General features: G+C 37.5%; 1 protein-coding gene across 1 annotated transcript in view; it reads left to right on the top strand.

The window, feature by feature from the left end:
• The window catches only part of DDX4 (DEAD-box helicase 4), a 123,464-nt gene that overhangs the window by 77,517 nt on the left and 28,291 nt on the right, over window positions 1-17,656 (top strand). Inside the window, exons 8-15 of the mRNA XM_042781441.1 lie at window positions 417-518; window positions 1,461-1,541; window positions 2,041-2,088; window positions 2,910-2,957; window positions 3,073-3,117; window positions 3,330-3,472; window positions 4,158-4,310; window positions 6,338-6,492. Coding sequence (XP_042637375.1) covers window positions 417-518; window positions 1,461-1,541; window positions 2,041-2,088; window positions 2,910-2,957; window positions 3,073-3,117; window positions 3,330-3,472; window positions 4,158-4,310; window positions 6,338-6,492 — 775 coding nt within the window. The remainder of the gene's footprint in view (window positions 1-416; window positions 519-1,460; window positions 1,542-2,040; window positions 2,089-2,909; window positions 2,958-3,072; window positions 3,118-3,329; window positions 3,473-4,157; window positions 4,311-6,337; window positions 6,493-17,656) is intronic.

Raw genomic sequence — 17,656 nt, 5'->3', positions numbered from 1 at the left:
AGGAAGTTTCAAACTTTATATATACCTAAACGTCTGTGTTTTGAATATGATGTTTACTGTTTTCTATAGAAAACAAATGTAAGTCTAGGATTTATTCTTCTATGGATAGTAGAAATAATAGTGCAGTTGTAGAAATGTTCAGCGTTTTATTCAAGTGACACTTTTTTCTTTTAATCATTTTTCATTCCCTAAACAAGCAATGAGTTTTTTACATAATTGTTGTCTTCCTTATATTACTAAAATGGTTCATTGGTGGGTTAAATATGGCATTTTTTTATTTGTTTTTCAATAAATAGTTAATACCTTAAAATATTTATTTAAAGTTACTGGATTACTCAAGGCTTGAATTTGGCCACCATGTCCCCAAGATTTCTTTGTTGTTTTGTTTTGTTCTTGTGTGTGTTTTAATGTTACAGGATATCAGGGTGGAAATGATTCAGAAGCTTCAAGCTCATCCAGAAGAGGTGGGAGAGGTAGTTTCCGAGGTTGCCATGGAGGATTTGGTCCAGGAAGTCCAAGTTAGTAGTGGCTTGCAGATTGTGTGCCTCATTTGTTAAGGAAATGATAAAATCTAATACCAAAGATTACATTAGAATAGCTTAGCACAGTGCTTGGCATTCATTAATTACCCATTTTGTAGATACTGTTATTTTTAGATATGTACATAATTAGCTATCGGTTAAGATAGAATATATGAATTTTTGTTAGAAGTTTGTGTGACTTAGTTCTTTAATGTTACATAGTATTAAGAGTTTTAGAACCTTGATAATGATGGCTGACCTCATAAATAGATGACTTTACACCCCAAAATACCATCTTCCACCAATGTGGCTTTCTACTTTAATTTCCTCCAGTCATCAGTCCTTGGAGCTAAGGTACTGCCTTCAGAGGTCAGTGTTGGAATGCCTATATCTTACATCTCTTAACAGATTAGTGGTTTTAGAAGTTAAAAACAAATTTATATTAATGTTTAGTAGATGTGTATCAGATTAGTGAATGTTTTCAGTTTAAAAAAGTGTAAGGATCTGAAGGGTTGCTATGTAGGACTGGTAAAGCTTGATTTGTTAGCATTTGGAGCCAAGGGGTACGGGTACTGTTTTGGAGAATAAACAGTAAGATGATGCAGTATGAAGTTACTAGGACAGTAATAGTTACCCTTTTTGGAGGTGATTTAACCTTTGTGTGTATAATATTTTGGCATAGCATTGGCCCTGATTACTTTTACAAAATAAATTTCGTAAAATAAATTAGAATAAAAATGTTGAAGAAGTAATTTGTAACTGAAAAAAATTCTGCGACACTTAGAAAAATATTCATTGTTATTCTTGTTAAATATAAACCCCACATTTTATTTTTTCTCACATATTTAATTCTGGCAACATAACTTGGTGTTTTCTTGTTGTTGTGTGATTTTAAAACTTTTTAAAGCAACATAATCTAATTTTATTATTGAAATCTAGGTAACAATTTTGAACAAGATGAAGGAACACAGTATACTGGTGGCCCTTTTGCTTCTAAAAGATCAACATTAAGTGGCACAGGTGAGAAATAGATTTATTACTAAATATTAATTGTTGACATATACTTTTAGCTCTAGGATTAGTAAACTTATATTTAAGTACAGTAAGTGTCCTTAAATCATTTTCTCTGTTTTAGATCTTTAGGTAAAAGTAGAAAATTTTGCTGTGCTTATAAAACTTGTACACTGTAAATTATTGCTTCTCTGTTGTCAACCTGTTAATTTAAGATGTGAATTACCTTTTTAATGAGAGGAAGGATAAACTAAGTTTCAAAGAAAGGAGTCTAAGTTAGGGGACAGAGATTAGTGAGATTTGAGAAGAAAATGGAAAAAAAATGAGAACACATTGTTCTTGAAAAATGAACAAGTGAGGGGGGAAATGTTTAAATTAAATCTAAAATTGAGAGATGGATAGGCTGAGAGACCTTAATAATGTAATTACTCAGTGAGTGAATAGAAATAGTGGTGCGGTTTTTGTTCTCAAGGAGGATCTTTGTATTCTGCAAATCAATGCCTTACAGGTAATGGTGACACTTACCAAAGCAGAAGTGGCAATGGAAGTGGGCGAGGTGAGTTCTTAGTTGGTTTACTTACAAGTGATTAAGATGATTGTAATCTAAATTTAATATTTGAAGTTAAAGGTAACTGTTACTGATTTTATACCTGATGAGGAATAGAAATTTGTACAGCCTGTTTTGGAGAGTTATTTGATAATCTTCAGTCTATCAATTCCATAATAGGAATTACATCCTACAGATGTTCTTGTGCCTAATTTCCTCTGGATTTCACCCCACATGCCTTTTACCTTTGTTGATTTTGTTCCCTAGCCTCTTATTGTTATAAATCATAGCCATGATACCTGTCATTCTTTCTAGTGAATCACTGAAGCTGGGGATTGTCTTGGGGACTCCCAACATAAGTAGATTTTTTAGTTTCTTTTAGAAAATACATTCTTTTGCTTATTAGGAAAAAGCAAAATAGCTTAAACAAACAGTAGTAATATATAATAGTCTTAGCTCTATAAAATCAGCATTATGATGAATACCACTAGTCACCACTTGCTATTGAGTTGGTGCCAACTCTTGGTGACCTCACTTATGTCATGGGAGAACTGTACTCTGTAGGGTTTTCAGTGGCTGATTTTTCAGAAGTAGATAACCAGGTCTGTTTTCTGAGATGTTTTTGAGTTAACAAGGAGGGCATTAAGTGTACCACCCATGGACTCCTGTGAGTGCTAGGGAAACTTAAAATGAATCTATTTGTCTTAACTATGTCAAGTATTATTTGAAAGAAGGGACTTTAGAACTTGTCTTCTTTAATAATACATAATGAAAACAAACATGCACAACCTTGTATCTAGACTGATTGTCACTGAACATTTCTTTAATAGGTGGTTATAAAGGTTTAAATGAAGAAGTAATAACAGGTTCTGGAAAGAGTAAGTTATACTTTTGATAAAATACTTGAATTTTATAGTGAGAGTTCTTTTACCCTTGGATTATAAAAATATTTATCCTTTTTTTTTTTTTTAATTTTGTTTGATCTCCTTTAAGAGTCTTCAAAATCGGAAGCTGAAGAAGAAAGTGGTGACACTCAAGGTAGATTAATGTTTGTGTAATCCACATGAATGTACATTGTATTTTAATAAAAATGCAAAATATTTAAATGGATAGGTACCTGTTTTTTATTTTAGCAGTGAAAACCTAAGTAGTAAGCAGTGGAAAGTTACAAAGTTTCAAATTTGATTTTGTCTTTCTATTTTCTTTTTACTCTTTATAATGTAAATTCTCTTTTTGGTTTAAATTCTAAGGACCAAAAGTGACTTACATACCACCTCCTCCACCAGAGGATGAGGACTCCATCTTTGCACATTATCAGACAGGCATAAACTTTGACAAATATGATACAATTCTTGTGGAAGTATCTGGACATGATGCACCACCGGCAATTCTGGTCAGTTTAAAAATTTTTTCTGTTATTGACTGTTTAGCAAATTGTTTTTTTAAATTTATGGTACATTTATTCTAGCTGCCATTAAAGAGCACAAATATTTCATCATTAGTAATTTAATATCTTAGGTCATAAATTTAGGAGCTCTGGTGGTGTAGTGCCTAAGGCACTTGACTGCTAACCAGAAGGCTGGTGGTTCAAACCCACCGGCCACTCCTTGGAAGGAAAATGGGGCAATCTACTTCTGTAGTGATACTGCCTCGGAAGCCCAAGGAGGGGTCACTATAAGTCGGGTCCGACTCGAGGGCACATAACAACAACAACAACAACAACAGGGAAATGATTTTACAAGGGGGAAGGGGAAGTCCTCTGTCTTCTACTGATAACCGTACCCATAATAAGCCACTGTTACTTATCAGAGTTACTCCTATCTCACAGGTATTATGGATGTAGAAAAAATGTTTTGAAATTATTGTTTGTGGGGAATATTCTTTAATTCTGTCAAGTAATCATATATGGGCTCTGGATATTTAATTTTGAATGGGAGCATGTTGGCAAAAGTAACTTTAAGGTACAAAGTGGAATTAATGAAAACATGAAACTAGTTAAATGGAATATGTTTATGCAATGATTTTCATATATGTATACAATTTAGTCACTGCTCCTAACCCCCTTTTCTCTTTTTTAGACTTTTGAAGAAGCTAATCTCTGTCAGACACTGAATAACAACATTGCTAAAGCCGGTTATACAAAGCTTACGCCAGTACAAAAATACAGTATTCCTATTATACTAGCAGGACGAGATTTGATGGCTTGTGCTCAGACAGGATCAGGAAAGACTGTAAGTCATTTTCCTACATGTATTCTCTCCCCGTATTCAAACTACAGTTTTTTGAAATTTGATTCTTAAATAGCTTGAAAAAAAAGAAGACCCTCAATGAGCTATGTTGACACAGTGCCTACAGTGATGGGCTCCAGCATAGCAAAGATTGTGAGGATGGTGCAGGACTGAGCACTGTTTCATTCTATTCTGCACAGGATCACTGTGAGTCAGAGCCAACTGGACAGCACTTAACAGCAGCAAATAGCTTGAATCTCTTTTGTTAGATAGGTTTGTGGAAGGCTTCAGTGAACTGTCATAAATATTAACACTCTTCTGATTTTACTGAGTTTTGTTTACTTCTGAAGAAAAGATTTTGAAATATTTCTAGGGTGGGTAGTATTGCACTTCATAGAGTATGAGAAGTTGTAAAGCATTGAGAGAGGGAGAATATATTTTCTGTGATACAACTGATACACATTTGGAGTCAAAAGATAAAGAATGAGAAATAGCTATATGTCTTTATACCTGGCCTGTTGTATGAAGTAACCTCAGGTTTTTTTTTTTTTAAGGGAAAGTCGCTCTTTTTTATTATTTCCACCTAATGATTTTAGAGACGCTCTGGTAGCTTGATGCCTGAGGCACTTGACTGCTAACCAGAAGGCTGACGGTTCAAACCCACCAGCCACTCCTCGGAAGGAAGGTTGGGCAATCTACTTCCATAGTGATACTGGTTCGGAAACCCAAGGAGGGGTCGCTATGAGTTGGGTCCGACTTGATGGCACATGACAACTACAGCAATGATGTTAGAGACTTGAAACCTCCAGAGTGAACAAGCAGTGACACTCAAGGGCACATCTAATTCTGCAGCACCTCCTCCTTTCCCTCTTCCTGGCTTCGTTCACCTGCCAGCAGCCATATAGCCTTTCTTTTTGGGTGCAGGCTCCTCTGTTCATGCTAGGGGCGCTTGCAAGCTTCTGGCTCCAGGAGGCGGCAACAGCTGCTGCACCAATAGGGTGGCAGCAACGCAGCCAGTTGCACCACCACCAGTTACTCTTCTGGCACTCACATATCTGGTTCCTGAGGCTGCCTCTACATGCCCCTCCCCCATAAGTAACTCCCCTTTTCCTCATGCCTGGATGTGCACAAGGTCCTGATGGGGCTGCCAGTGCAGCCCCTATCCGGCATAGCTATACTTCTGGGAAGCCCAACCTCCTGTATCCATTGGATACAGCTCTTGGGCTTTCTCTAGTGGGCTTCCAAAAGGTTTTAATATAACAGGCTTTATAGGGATTTAACTGAATTGTGTGGGACTGCCCGTATATAATATGATGCTTACATAACATCCCAATTATGTGACATTCTGTTTCACAGAACATAACATGGATGTTAATAGACGTATATCTATATGCATCTTTAATCACCATTCATGATGGAGTTGAAGTAAAGTAGGCAAGTTGACTAACACAGTTGCTGCTTAGTGATTTTAAATATGGTTTTAGAGGTAGATCTCAGTGTCATATTTGCTAAGTGAGGAGAAACTGTAGCACAAAATTTCTCTTGCAAAATATAACTTCAATAAGAGTGATCTGTTTAGTCATCTCAATGAATAATATCTCAGTTTTTGCTCTCCTTGTGGACCACTTTATTTGTGTATTCTGACTGATAATTTTATTACTACCCAAAAAGAAGTCATTTAGAATAATTGCTAGATACAGTGATTTACTTCAAATTATATCTATATTCTCCTCTATAAATAAATTTATTTTGTTGACCTATCTCAAACCCATGACTGTTATTTTAAAAAAGAACTAAAACCTACTTTTATAAAGTAGATTAAATTTATAAAACTTTTAATATTGTATAATAGGAACATAAACATTTAAATGCTGAAAACTCATTGAAATAAAAGTTCTCTTTTGACATCTTAAATTTACCAGCAAGATAGGAAAAGAATCCAAAGGCCAGAAGGGTGAGAGGGATATTTTTCCATAGGTGGAAAGGTAGCATATTGTAAATATGAGTAAATTACGCAATTTAACCTCTAGGCAGCTTTCCTCTTGCCGATTTTGGCTCATATGATGCGTGATGGAATAACTGCCAGTCGTTTCAAAGAGCTGCAGGAACCAGAGTGTATTATTGTAGCACCAACTCGAGAACTGGTCAACCAGATCTATTTGGAAGCCAGAAAATTTTCTTTTGGGTAAGTACATCTCAACTGTCACTCACAAAAATAATCATTATTATTTTATTTAATTTTTTGGTCAGGAAGCCTTTTTTTAAAAAATATATTTTATTGAAATTTATGCACAGTGAAAAATACACAAAACTAAAGTGACATGAGTCAATGCTTTTTTTTTTTTTTTTGCAGTGTTCCCTCACTTATTATTTTGTTTTAAAACAGATTTTTCTCTGGTATTTTGTGAAGAACTCAGTGTAATACTAATGTACTCTCATTATTAGTATTACTTGATTAAAATACACTTTTTGTATCTTATGAGATAACTTTATCTTTTCATTTAAAAAAAAATTATTAAAAATTAAAAGAGGTAGAAAGATGAGAAAATAATGAACATACTGATTTATGGTCTGGTTATTTTTTTATTTATGCATGTTTTAAAAATTAACTTAGTGTGTTGCTAATAATTTTTCATTCTTTTGCACATTACTTCATAATGTGGAAATCTGCTTTATTGAATAATCAGTCCTAATTTTTAACAACTTTAAAACTGTTCATGTGTATGAATCCTCTTTATTTCCTTATTTTGGGGCAGTTAGATTGTTGCTAATTTGGCATTACTGTAAGTTAAACTGTAATGAATGCCTTGATACATAAATGTGTTTTTACATTTTAAGTATTTTCTAAAAATAAATTTTATATTTTTAGTGTTAAATGGTATAAACTTGTTTCAAAGCTTCCCCCAATTTACACTATCCCCTTTGCCAGTATTTTGTATTCTATTAGTTACCTATTGCTGCTTAACAAATTACTTCCAAATCTCACTGCTAAAAACAATCATCACTCTCTCAAAGTTTCTAGAGGTCAGGAATTGTGGAAGAGCTTAGCTGAGTGGTTCTGGCTTGGGCTGTCTCATGACATTACAGACTAAATCTGACAGCCAGAGTTGTAGTTGTCTAAAAACTTGACTGGACCTTTCCATGAGGATGCTTAAATATTGCCAGGAAATGACAGTTGGTTTCTCCTAGGAACTCTTGTTGGTGTAGTGGATAAGGCAGTTGGCTGCTAACCAGAAAGTTGGTGGTTCAAATCCCCCGGCTCCTCCTTGAGAGGAAGATGAGGCAATCTACTTCTGTAAAGATTTACAGCCTTGAAAACCCAATGGGGGGGTCACTTTGAGTAGAAATCAACTTAGTGGCAATAGGATTTTTTTTTTTTTTCTGGTTTAGATTGAGTGATAAATGAGATATAGAGCGAGGAAGAGGCTGCAGTGGCTTTTATGAAATTCTTAGACATTCAGTGTTGTCACCTTTCCGGTTGTTAGATACAAGACACTCCCCTCACAAATGGTAGCATACTAAGTTGTTTGCTCTTTTTTTTAAAAAATTGACAACATATCTTAGAAGTCATGCTTGAGTTAGAGCTGTAGTTTTTTATTTTTTAAATGAATGTATAGTATTTCTTTGCATGGGTATACTGTAATTTAAGTTCTCTATTGGGAGCTCTGGTGGCATAGTGCCTAAGGCATTTGACTGCTAATCAGAAGTCTGGCGGTTCAAACCCACCAGATGCTCCTTGGAAGGAAGATTGGGCAATCTACTTCTGTACTGGTACTGCCTCAGAAACCTAAGGAGGGGTCGCTTTGAGTCAGATCTGACTCCACGACAGTGGGTTTGTTTTTTTATTGGTAGACAGTTATAGCAATCTGGTGGCACAGTGCTTAAGGCATTTGACTCCTAACCAGAAGGTTGTGGTTCAAACCCACCAGCCACTCCATGGAAGGAAGACGGGGCAATCTACTTCTGTAAAGATTTACTGCCTTGGGGGTTGCTATATGAGTCAAAATTGACATGATGGCAGTGCATTTGGTTTTTATTTTTATTGGTAGACAATTAAATTATGTAGTTTTCAGTGTTTGATATGGTAATGAATATTATTGGATATTCATCTTTGCCTATTTTGGGGGATACCTGAAGGGTAAATTTCTAGATGTGAATTTATTGGGACAAAGGATAACAAACCTAATCCATTGCCTCAAGTTAATTTGACTCATAACAACCCTGTAAGATAGAGTAGAACTGCTCCATAGGGTTTCTGAGGCTGTAAATCTTTCTGGAAGCAGACTGTCTCATCTTGCTCCTGTGAACAGCTGGTGGGTTGGAACCATTGACCTTTTGTTTGACCTTTGTTTGGTTAAATGCCTTAACCATACACTACCAGAGCTCCTTGGGACAAATGAGTAAGTTTGTAACATTGAATTGTTGTTGTTGTTTGCCATCGAGTCGGCCCCGACTCATAGCGACCCCTCCTTGGGTTTCTGAGGCAGTATCACTACGGAAGTAGGAATGCCCAAGCTTCCTTCCGAGGAGTGGCTGGTGGGTTTGAACCGCCAGCCTTCTGGTTAGCAGTCAAGTGCCTTAGGCACTATGCTACCAGAACTCCCTGTAACATTGAATAGAGACTGTAAAATTACAAAAGAGGTTATATCAGTTTATCTTCTGGAATGGCAATTTTCCTAAAGCCTAACTAGCGTGCTATTACCACACTTGGGGAAAGAATGTCATCTAAGTCTTCATTTCCCTTTCATTTAAAGATACTGAATTTTTTTTTATTAACATTTTAAAGCTGTTTGTATTTTTTATGAACTATTAATGTTTTTGGTATTTGTGTGTGTGTGTGTGTGTGTGTACTGTTTCCCATAGTTTTTCAAGATTCCTTTATCAGACAGGTTGCAGAATATTTTTTTCCAGTTTGTCTTTTCTTTTTAAATTAACATCTTGCATTTATGTGGTACATTTGTTACAGTTGATCCAATATTGGTACATTATTATTAGCTAAAGTCCATTGTTTACATTAAGATTCACTCTCTGTATTGTACAGTCTTAAGGATTTTGACAAATGCATAATGTCCTTTGTTTACCATTGTAATACATACCAAATAGTATGCCCTGTGTTCCATCTGTTCATCCTTCTCCCTGAATTCCTGACAACCACCGATCGTTTTTTTGTCTCTCTAGTTTTATCTTCCCCAGAATGTCATTTATTTGGAATCATATTTATGTAGCTTTTCCAGAGGACTTCTTTCACTTAGCAGTGTGTGTTTAAAATTCTTCCATGTTTTTTGTAGAACAACAGGTCATTTCTTTTTATTGCTGAGTAATACCCCACTGTATGGATGTACCACAGGGTGCTCTGGTGGCACATTGGTTAAAGCATTTGGTTGCTGACCAAAAGGTCAGCTGTTGGAACCTACCAGCTACTCCGTGGGAGGAAATATGAGGCAGTCTGCTTCTGTAAAGATGTACAGCCTTGGAAACCCTCTGGGGTAGTTCTGCGCTGTCCTAAAGGGTCGCTATGAGTCATAATTGACTTGAGGGCAGTGGGTTTGGTTTTGAGTTGGGTATGGATATATCATAGTGCGTTTATCCATTTAGCTATCAAAGAATACCTTAGGTGCTTCCAATTTTTGGGAATTATGAATAAAGCTACTGTAAACATTCGTGTGCAGATATCTATGTGGACATATATTTTCAACGTATTTGGGTAAATGCTTAGGTGTGTGATTGCTGGATTCATTGGTAAATCAGTTTTTAGCTTTGTAAGGAACTACTAAACTATCTTTTGAAGTGGCTCTACCGTTCTGTATTTCCCTGTACAGCTAATGAACATTCTTGTTGCTTGACATCTTCACCAGCATTTGGTATTGTCAGTGTTTTAGATTTTAGTCATTTGTAATAGATGTGTATTGGTATCTCATTCTTGTTTTTATTTATAATTCCTTTTATTACTATTTCTGGGGGTGTAGTGCCTAAGGCATTTGACTGCTAACCGGAAGGTCGGAGGTTTGACCTCACTAGCCACTGTGCAGAAGGAAGTTGGGGCAATCTACTTGTGTGGATTGGAAACCCAATGGGGGTCACTGTGAGTCAGAATTGACTCAATGGCAATGAGTTTGAGGTTTTTTTTTTTTTTTTTTTTGAATGACATATTACATTCTGAGCATCTTTTCATATGCTTATTTGCCATCTACGTTATCTCCTTTGATAAAGTGTCTGTTCACATCTTTTGTCCACGTTTTAATTGGGTTATTAGTTTTTTATTGTTGGTTTTAAGACTTTTTATTGTTGGTTTTAAGACTTCCTATATTTTGGGGCTGGGAGCAGCAGGGGACAGCCCCCAGGTGGCAGGGAGCAGCGGCAGACAGGACCAGTGGCCGGAACAGGTATGGCAGGCAGGGGAGATCCCCAGGTGGTGGGGAGCAGTAGCAGATAGGGCCAGCAGGAACAGATAGGGGGTAACCCAGGAAGTGAGTGGAGTGGTTGGAACAGCTAAGGGAGACTAACTTGTCTATTGGTTCATCATACTGTGGTGGCTTGTGTGTTATTGTGAGGTTAGAGGTAGTACCAGTAGGGGTGCCCAGGGTGGACCAGTTTCGGTGGAGCTTCCAGACTGACCAGACTCAGAAGAAGGAAGAGGCCATCCAGTTCTCAAAGAATTGGCCAGTGAGAACCTTATGAATAGTAGTGAAACACTGTCTGATATATTACTGGAAAATAATAGCCCTGAAACAGTGTCTGATACAGTGCTGGAAATGAGTCCCTCAGGTTCGAGGGCACTCAAAATATGACTAGGAAAGAGCTGTATCATCACAGTAGAGCCTACCTTAATGATATGGATAAAGTGGAGCTTTCGGGGCCTCCATTTGCTGAAGTGGCATGACTCAATATGAGAAGAAACAGCTGCAAACATCCGTTGATAATCAGTACATGAAATGTATGAAGTATGAATCTAAGAAAATTGGAAGTTGTCAGAAGTGAGATGGAACACATAAAGATTGATATCCTAGGCACTAGTGAGCTGAAATGGACTGGTTTTGGCCATTTTGAATCAGATAACCGTTTGATCTACTACGCTGGAAATGACAAATTGAAGAGGAATGGTGTGGCATTCATCGTCACAAAGCATGTTTCAAGATCTGTCCTGAAGTTCAGTGCTTTCAGTGATAGAACAATATCCATTCACCTACAACAAAGCCAGTTAATATTACCATTATTCAAATTTATGCACCAGCAACCAAAGCAAAAGATGAGGAAATTAAAGATTTTTACCAACTTCTGCAGTCTGAAATTGACCAAACATGCAATTAAAATGTGCTGATTATCACTGGTGACTGGAATGCAAAAGTTGGAAACAAAGAAGAGTCACTGGTAGTTGGAAAATTTGGCCTTGGAGATAGAAATAATGCTAGAGATCTCATGATAGAATTTCACAAGGCCAATGACTTATTCATTGCAAATACCAAACAATATGAATGGTGGCTATACATGTGGACCTCACCAGATGGATTACACAGGAATCAAACTGACTGCATCTGTGGTAAGAAGCGATGGAGAAGCTCATTATCGTCAGCCAAAACAAGGCCAGGAGGTGATTGTGGAACAAACCATCAGCTGCTCATATGCAAGCTCAAGTTGAAGTTGAAGACAATTAAAACAAGTCCACAAGAGCCAACATGTGACCTTCAATATATCTGTCCTGAATTTGAAACCATTTAAAGAATAGATTTGATGCATTGAACACCAACGACTGAAAATCAGAAGAATTGTGGGAGGATATCAAGAACATTATCCATGAAGAAAGCAAGAGATCACTAAAAAGACGAGAAAAGAAGAGAAGACCAAAGTGGATGACAGAAGAGACTCTGAACCTTGCCCTTGAGCGGAGAATAGCTAAAACAAATGGAAGAAATGACAAGATAAAAGAGCTGAACAGAAGATTTCAAAGAGCAGCTCGAGCTGACAAAGCCATTTACTATAATGAAATGTGCAAAGACCTGGAGTTTGAAAACCAAAAGGGAAGAACACGCTCAGCATTTCTCAAGCTGAAAGAATTGAAGAAAAAATTTAAGCCTTGAGTTGCAATATTGAGAGATTCTATGGGCAAAATATTGAATGATGCAGGAAACATCAAGAGAAGATGGCAGAAATACACAGTCACTGTACCAAAAAAGAACTGATCTATCTTCATCCATTTCAGGAAGTGGCATATGATCTAGAACCAATGGTACTGAAGGAGGAAGTCAAAGCTGCAATGAAAGAACTGGCTGAGAACAAGGCTCCGGGAATTGACGGAATACCCATTGAGACATTTCAACAAACGGATGCCCCATTGGAGGCACTCACTCGGTTATGTATGCCAAGAGATATTGGAAGACAGCTACCTGGCCAACTGACTGGAAGAGATCCATTCTTGTTCCCATTCCAAAGAAAGGTGATCCCACAGAATGTGGAAATTATAGAATGATATCATTAATAGCGCACGCAAGTAAGATCTTACTGAAGATAATTCAAAATGGTTGTAGCAGTATATTGACAGAGAACTTCAAGAGGTGCAAGCTGGATTCAGAAGAGGATGTGGAACAAGGGATATCATAGCTGTTGTCAGATGGATCTTGGCTCAAGGCAAAGAATACCAGAAAGATGTTTACTTGTGTTTTATTGACTATGCAAAGGCATTTGATTGTGTGGATCATGACAAATTATGGATAACATTGAGAAGAATGGGAATTCCTGAACACTTGAGTGTACTCATGAGGAACCTGTACCTTGACCGGAGGCTGTCATTTGAACGGAACAAGGAGACACTACATGGTTTAAAATCAAGAAGGGAGTGCATCAGGGTTGTATCCTTTCCCCATACTTATTCAATCTATATGCTGAGCAAATAATCCGAGAAGCTGGACTAGATGAAGAAAAACGTGGTATCAGGATTGGAGGAAGAATCATTAACAACCTGAGATATGCAGATGATACAATTTTGCTTGCTGAAAGTGAGGATGACTTGAGGCACTTACTGATGAAGTTGAAGAATACAGTCTGCAGTATGGATTACGTCTCAATATAAAGAAAACAAAAATCCTCACAACTGGACCAATGAACAGCATCATAATAAATGGGAGAGAAGATTGAGGTTGTCAAAGAATTCACATTGCTTGGTTCTACAATCGATGCCAGTGGAAGCAGCAGTCAGGACATTAGACGACGTGTAGCACTGGGAAGGTCAACCGTGAAGGAACTGTTTCATGTGCTGAGGAGCAAGGATGTCTCCTTGAGGACTAAGGTGCGCCTGACACAAGCCATGATATTTCCAGTCACCTCGTATGCACGGGAGAGCTGGACAGTGAATAAGGAAGTCTGAAGAAGAGTTGATGCTTTTGAGTTGTGGTGCTGGTGAAGAATGCTAAAAATACCATGGACTGCTAAAAGAACTAACAGATCTGACCTGGAGGAAGTGCAGCCAGAATGCTCCTTGGAAGCGAGAATGGCCAGACTTTGTTTCACCTATTTTGGTCATGTTGTCAGAAGGGACCATTCCTTGGAGAAGGATGTCATGTTTGGTAGGGTGGAGGGTCGAGGAAAGAGGGGACGGCCTTCAACGAGATGGATTGACACAGTGGCTGTGATGATGGGCTCAAGTATAGCAGAGATCATGGAGCTGGTGCGAGAACGGGCAGTGTTTTGTTTTGCTGTGCGTGGGGTCGCTATGAGTCGGAAACGACTCAGCGGCACCTAACAACAACAGTATTCCCTTGTTTTGTTCGAATGACTTCCTCTTGGTCTATGTGCAGGTTCCTCATGAGCACATTTAAATTTTCTGTAATTACTGTTCATTACAGTATTGTCCATAATTTGTTTTGATTATAACAGGTAAATGGCATTGGGTAGTCAATAAAACACATCTTTCTGATATTCTTAGCTTTCAGCCAAGATCCATCTGACATCAGCAGTGATATCCCTTGTTCCATCCCTTCTTCTGAATCTGGCATGAATTTCTAGCAGTTCATGTTAATGTACTGCTGCCATCATTTTTTAATTAACTTCAAAATTTTACTTGTATTTGATATTAATGATATTGTTTGATAATACTTGCATTCTGTTGGTTGACCTTTATTTGGAATGAGCACAGGGATGGTTATTTTCTGTTCAGCCTTCCAAATTTCTTAGCCTTGATAAGTGATCATTTCCATCCTTTTATTTGTTTATTGATACATCTCAACTGATATTCTGTCAATTTCTGGAGCCTTGTTTTTCCTCCAGTGCCTTAAATGCAGCTTGGACTTCTTCCTTCAGTACTATTGGTTCTTTACCATATGCTACCTTCTGAAATGGTTAAACGTCAACAAATTCTTTTTGGCATAGTGACTGTTTGCATTCTTTCCATCTTCTTTTGGTGCTTCCTACATGGTTCAGTATTTTGCCCATGGGATTCTTCAGTATTCCAACTCGAGGCTTGAATTTTTCCTTCACTTCTTTCAAGCTTGGGAAATGCCCAGATTGTTCTTTCCTTGTGTGCATTTTAACTCCAGCACTTTGCTGATTTCATTATAATAATTTGTCTTCTCAAGCTGCTGTTGAAAATCTCTTCAGCTCTTTTACTTCATCATTTTTCCTATTTGCTTTCACTATTCCTTGTAGAAGAGCAAGTTTCAGAGTCTCTTCTGACATCCATTTTGGTGTTTCATTTCTTCCCTATCTTTTTAATCACCTTTTGCTTTCTTCATGTATAAATGTCCTTGATGTGTTTCCACAACTCTTCTGGTCTTCAGTCATTAGTGTTCATTCCGTTAAATCTAGAGATGGTCTCTAAATTCAGCTGAGATATACTCACAGTTGTTCTTGGCTCTCATGCACTTGTTTTAATTTTCTTTAGCTGTAGCTTGTGTATGTTCAGTTGATGGTTCTCTTCCATAGACAACCTCGGACCTTCTAAGCTTCTCCATCTTTTTTCTTAGATAATGGTTGATTTGATTTTTGTGTATTCCACTTGGCAAAATCCGTGCATAAATTTATGTTGCAATTTATGTTGTAGACAAAAGTATTTCCAATGAATGGACCATCGGTCTTGCAAAATGCTTTCATGTGATATCCAGCATGGTTTCTGTCACTAAAGCCATCTTTTCCAACTGCTGATCCATCTTTGTTTCTAACTTTTACATTTCAGTCTTGAGTAATTTTCAGTGCATCTTGATTCCATATTTGATTATCTTCAGATGGCATAAGTTGGTAAAAATTTTCAACATATTCATATTTAGCATTAGTGGTTGGTGCATAAATTTGAATAGTGATCAGAGTACTGGTTGTCTTTATTGTTAGGTGGTGTCATGTCATTTTCTACGCACAGTGATCGACAGAACGAAACACTGCCGGTACTTCTCCCTCTTCACAGTCATTGCTGTGCTTGAGCCAGTGTGTCAGTCCATCTTGTTGACGTACTTCCCCTTTTCTGCTGACCTTCTGCTTTATACAGGATGATATCTTTCTCCAGAAACTGGTTCCTTCTGACAACATGACCAAATATGAGAGTGAAATCTGGTCATTCTCACTTCTGAGGAGCATTCTAGCTGTACTTGCTCCAAGACAGATTTGTTCATTCTTCTAGTAGTCCATGTACACCATGATTCAGATGCATCAGTTCTTCTGCAGTCTTCCTTATTCACTGTCCAGCTCACACATGTTTATGAGCCTATTGAAAATATGATGGCTTGAGTTGGGTGAACCTTAGTCCTCAAAGTGTGACATCTTTGCTCTTAAACACTTTAAATAGATCTTTTGTAGCAGATTTGTCCAGGGCAGTGTGTCACTTGATTTCTTTACTGCTGCTTCCATGCAATCATGGAGCTGATTGTGGATCCAAGAAAAATGAAATCCTTGCCAACTTTAGTCTTTTCTTAATTAATCATGCTGTTACTCATTGGTCCAGTTGTGAGGACTTTTGTTTTCTTTATGTTAAGGTATAATCCATACTGAAGGCTGTAGTCTTTGATCTTCATCTGTAAGTGCTTGGGGTTTTCTTCACTTACAGCATGCAAGGATGTGTCATCTGCATATTGCAGGTTGTTTATGAGTCTTCCTCCAATCCTGATGTCATGTGCTTCATATAGCTCAGCTTCTTGGATTATTTGCTCAGCCTGCAGATTGAGTAAATAGGGTGAAAGAGAGTATAACCCTGATGGACAAGGTTGATTTTATCTTGATTTGTTCTGTTCAAAAAATAGCCTCTTGGTTCCTTATGAGCAGAAGTAAATTTTCTGGGATTCCCATTACTTCAGTGTTGCACATAATTTGTTAGGATCTGTACATTTGTATGTCTTTGCATGGACAGCAAAACACAGGTAAACATGTCTCTGGTGTTGCTTGCTTTCAGCCAGGATCCGTCTGACATCAGCAATAATATCCCTCATTCCATGCCCTTATCTGAATCAGGCTAGAATTTCTGGCAGTTCCCTGTCAATGAACTCCTGTAATCACTTTTGAATTATCTTTATCATAATTAATTTTTTCATTCTTTTGGATTACCTTTCTTTGGAATGGGCACAAATAAATCTCTTCCAGTTGGTTGAGCAGATAGCTGTCTTCCAGATTTCTTGGTATAAGCTAGTGAGTGTCTCCAGCACTGAATCCCTGTTTTCAACATGTCAGTGGGTGTACCATGTATTCCTGGAGCCTTGTTGTTCTCCAGTGCCTTCAGTGCAGCTGGACTTCTTCCTTCAATACTGTATGTTCTTGATGATGTGCTACCTGCTGAAATAGTTCAGTGTTGACCAGTTCGTTTTGGTACAATGATTGTGGGATTCCTTTCATTTTCTTTTGATACTTCCTGCATTGTTCAGTATTTTGCCTGTAGAATCCTACAGTACTGCAGCTAGAGGCTGGAGGGCCTTCCCCCACCTGCCAATTCTTTCTGCTTGAGAAATGCTGAGCAGTCAATTTCAGACTGCAGAAGTTGATAAAAATCTTCAGTTTCCTCATCCTTGGCTTTGGTGGTTGGGACATAAATTTGAATAATAGTTGTATTAACGGGTCTTCCTTGTTAGGCGTATGGATATTATCCTGCCACTGACAGAATTGTACTTAAGGACAGAGCTTGAAACATCTTTTGTGATGATGAATGCCACACCATTCCTTTTCAAACTCATTCCTGGCATAATAGTTCATATGGTTGTTTGATTCAAAATGGCCAAAACCAGTCCATTTCAGCTCAGTAATGCCGACGATATCAATCTTTATGGGTTCCATTTCATTTTTGACAACTTCCAATTTTCCTAGATTCATACTTTGTACATTCCATGTTCTGATGATTAATGGATGTCTGAAGCTGTTTCTCCTCAATTTGAGTTGTGCCACATCAG

This window comes from Orycteropus afer, unplaced genomic scaffold, assembly GCF_000298275.1.
Source record: "Orycteropus afer afer isolate SDZICR_OR568_19922 unplaced genomic scaffold, OryAfe1.0 scaffold00122, whole genome shotgun sequence".
NCBI lineage: Eukaryota > Metazoa > Chordata > Mammalia > Tubulidentata > Orycteropodidae > Orycteropus > Orycteropus afer.
This window is presented reverse-complemented; position numbering and strand designations above follow the sequence as displayed.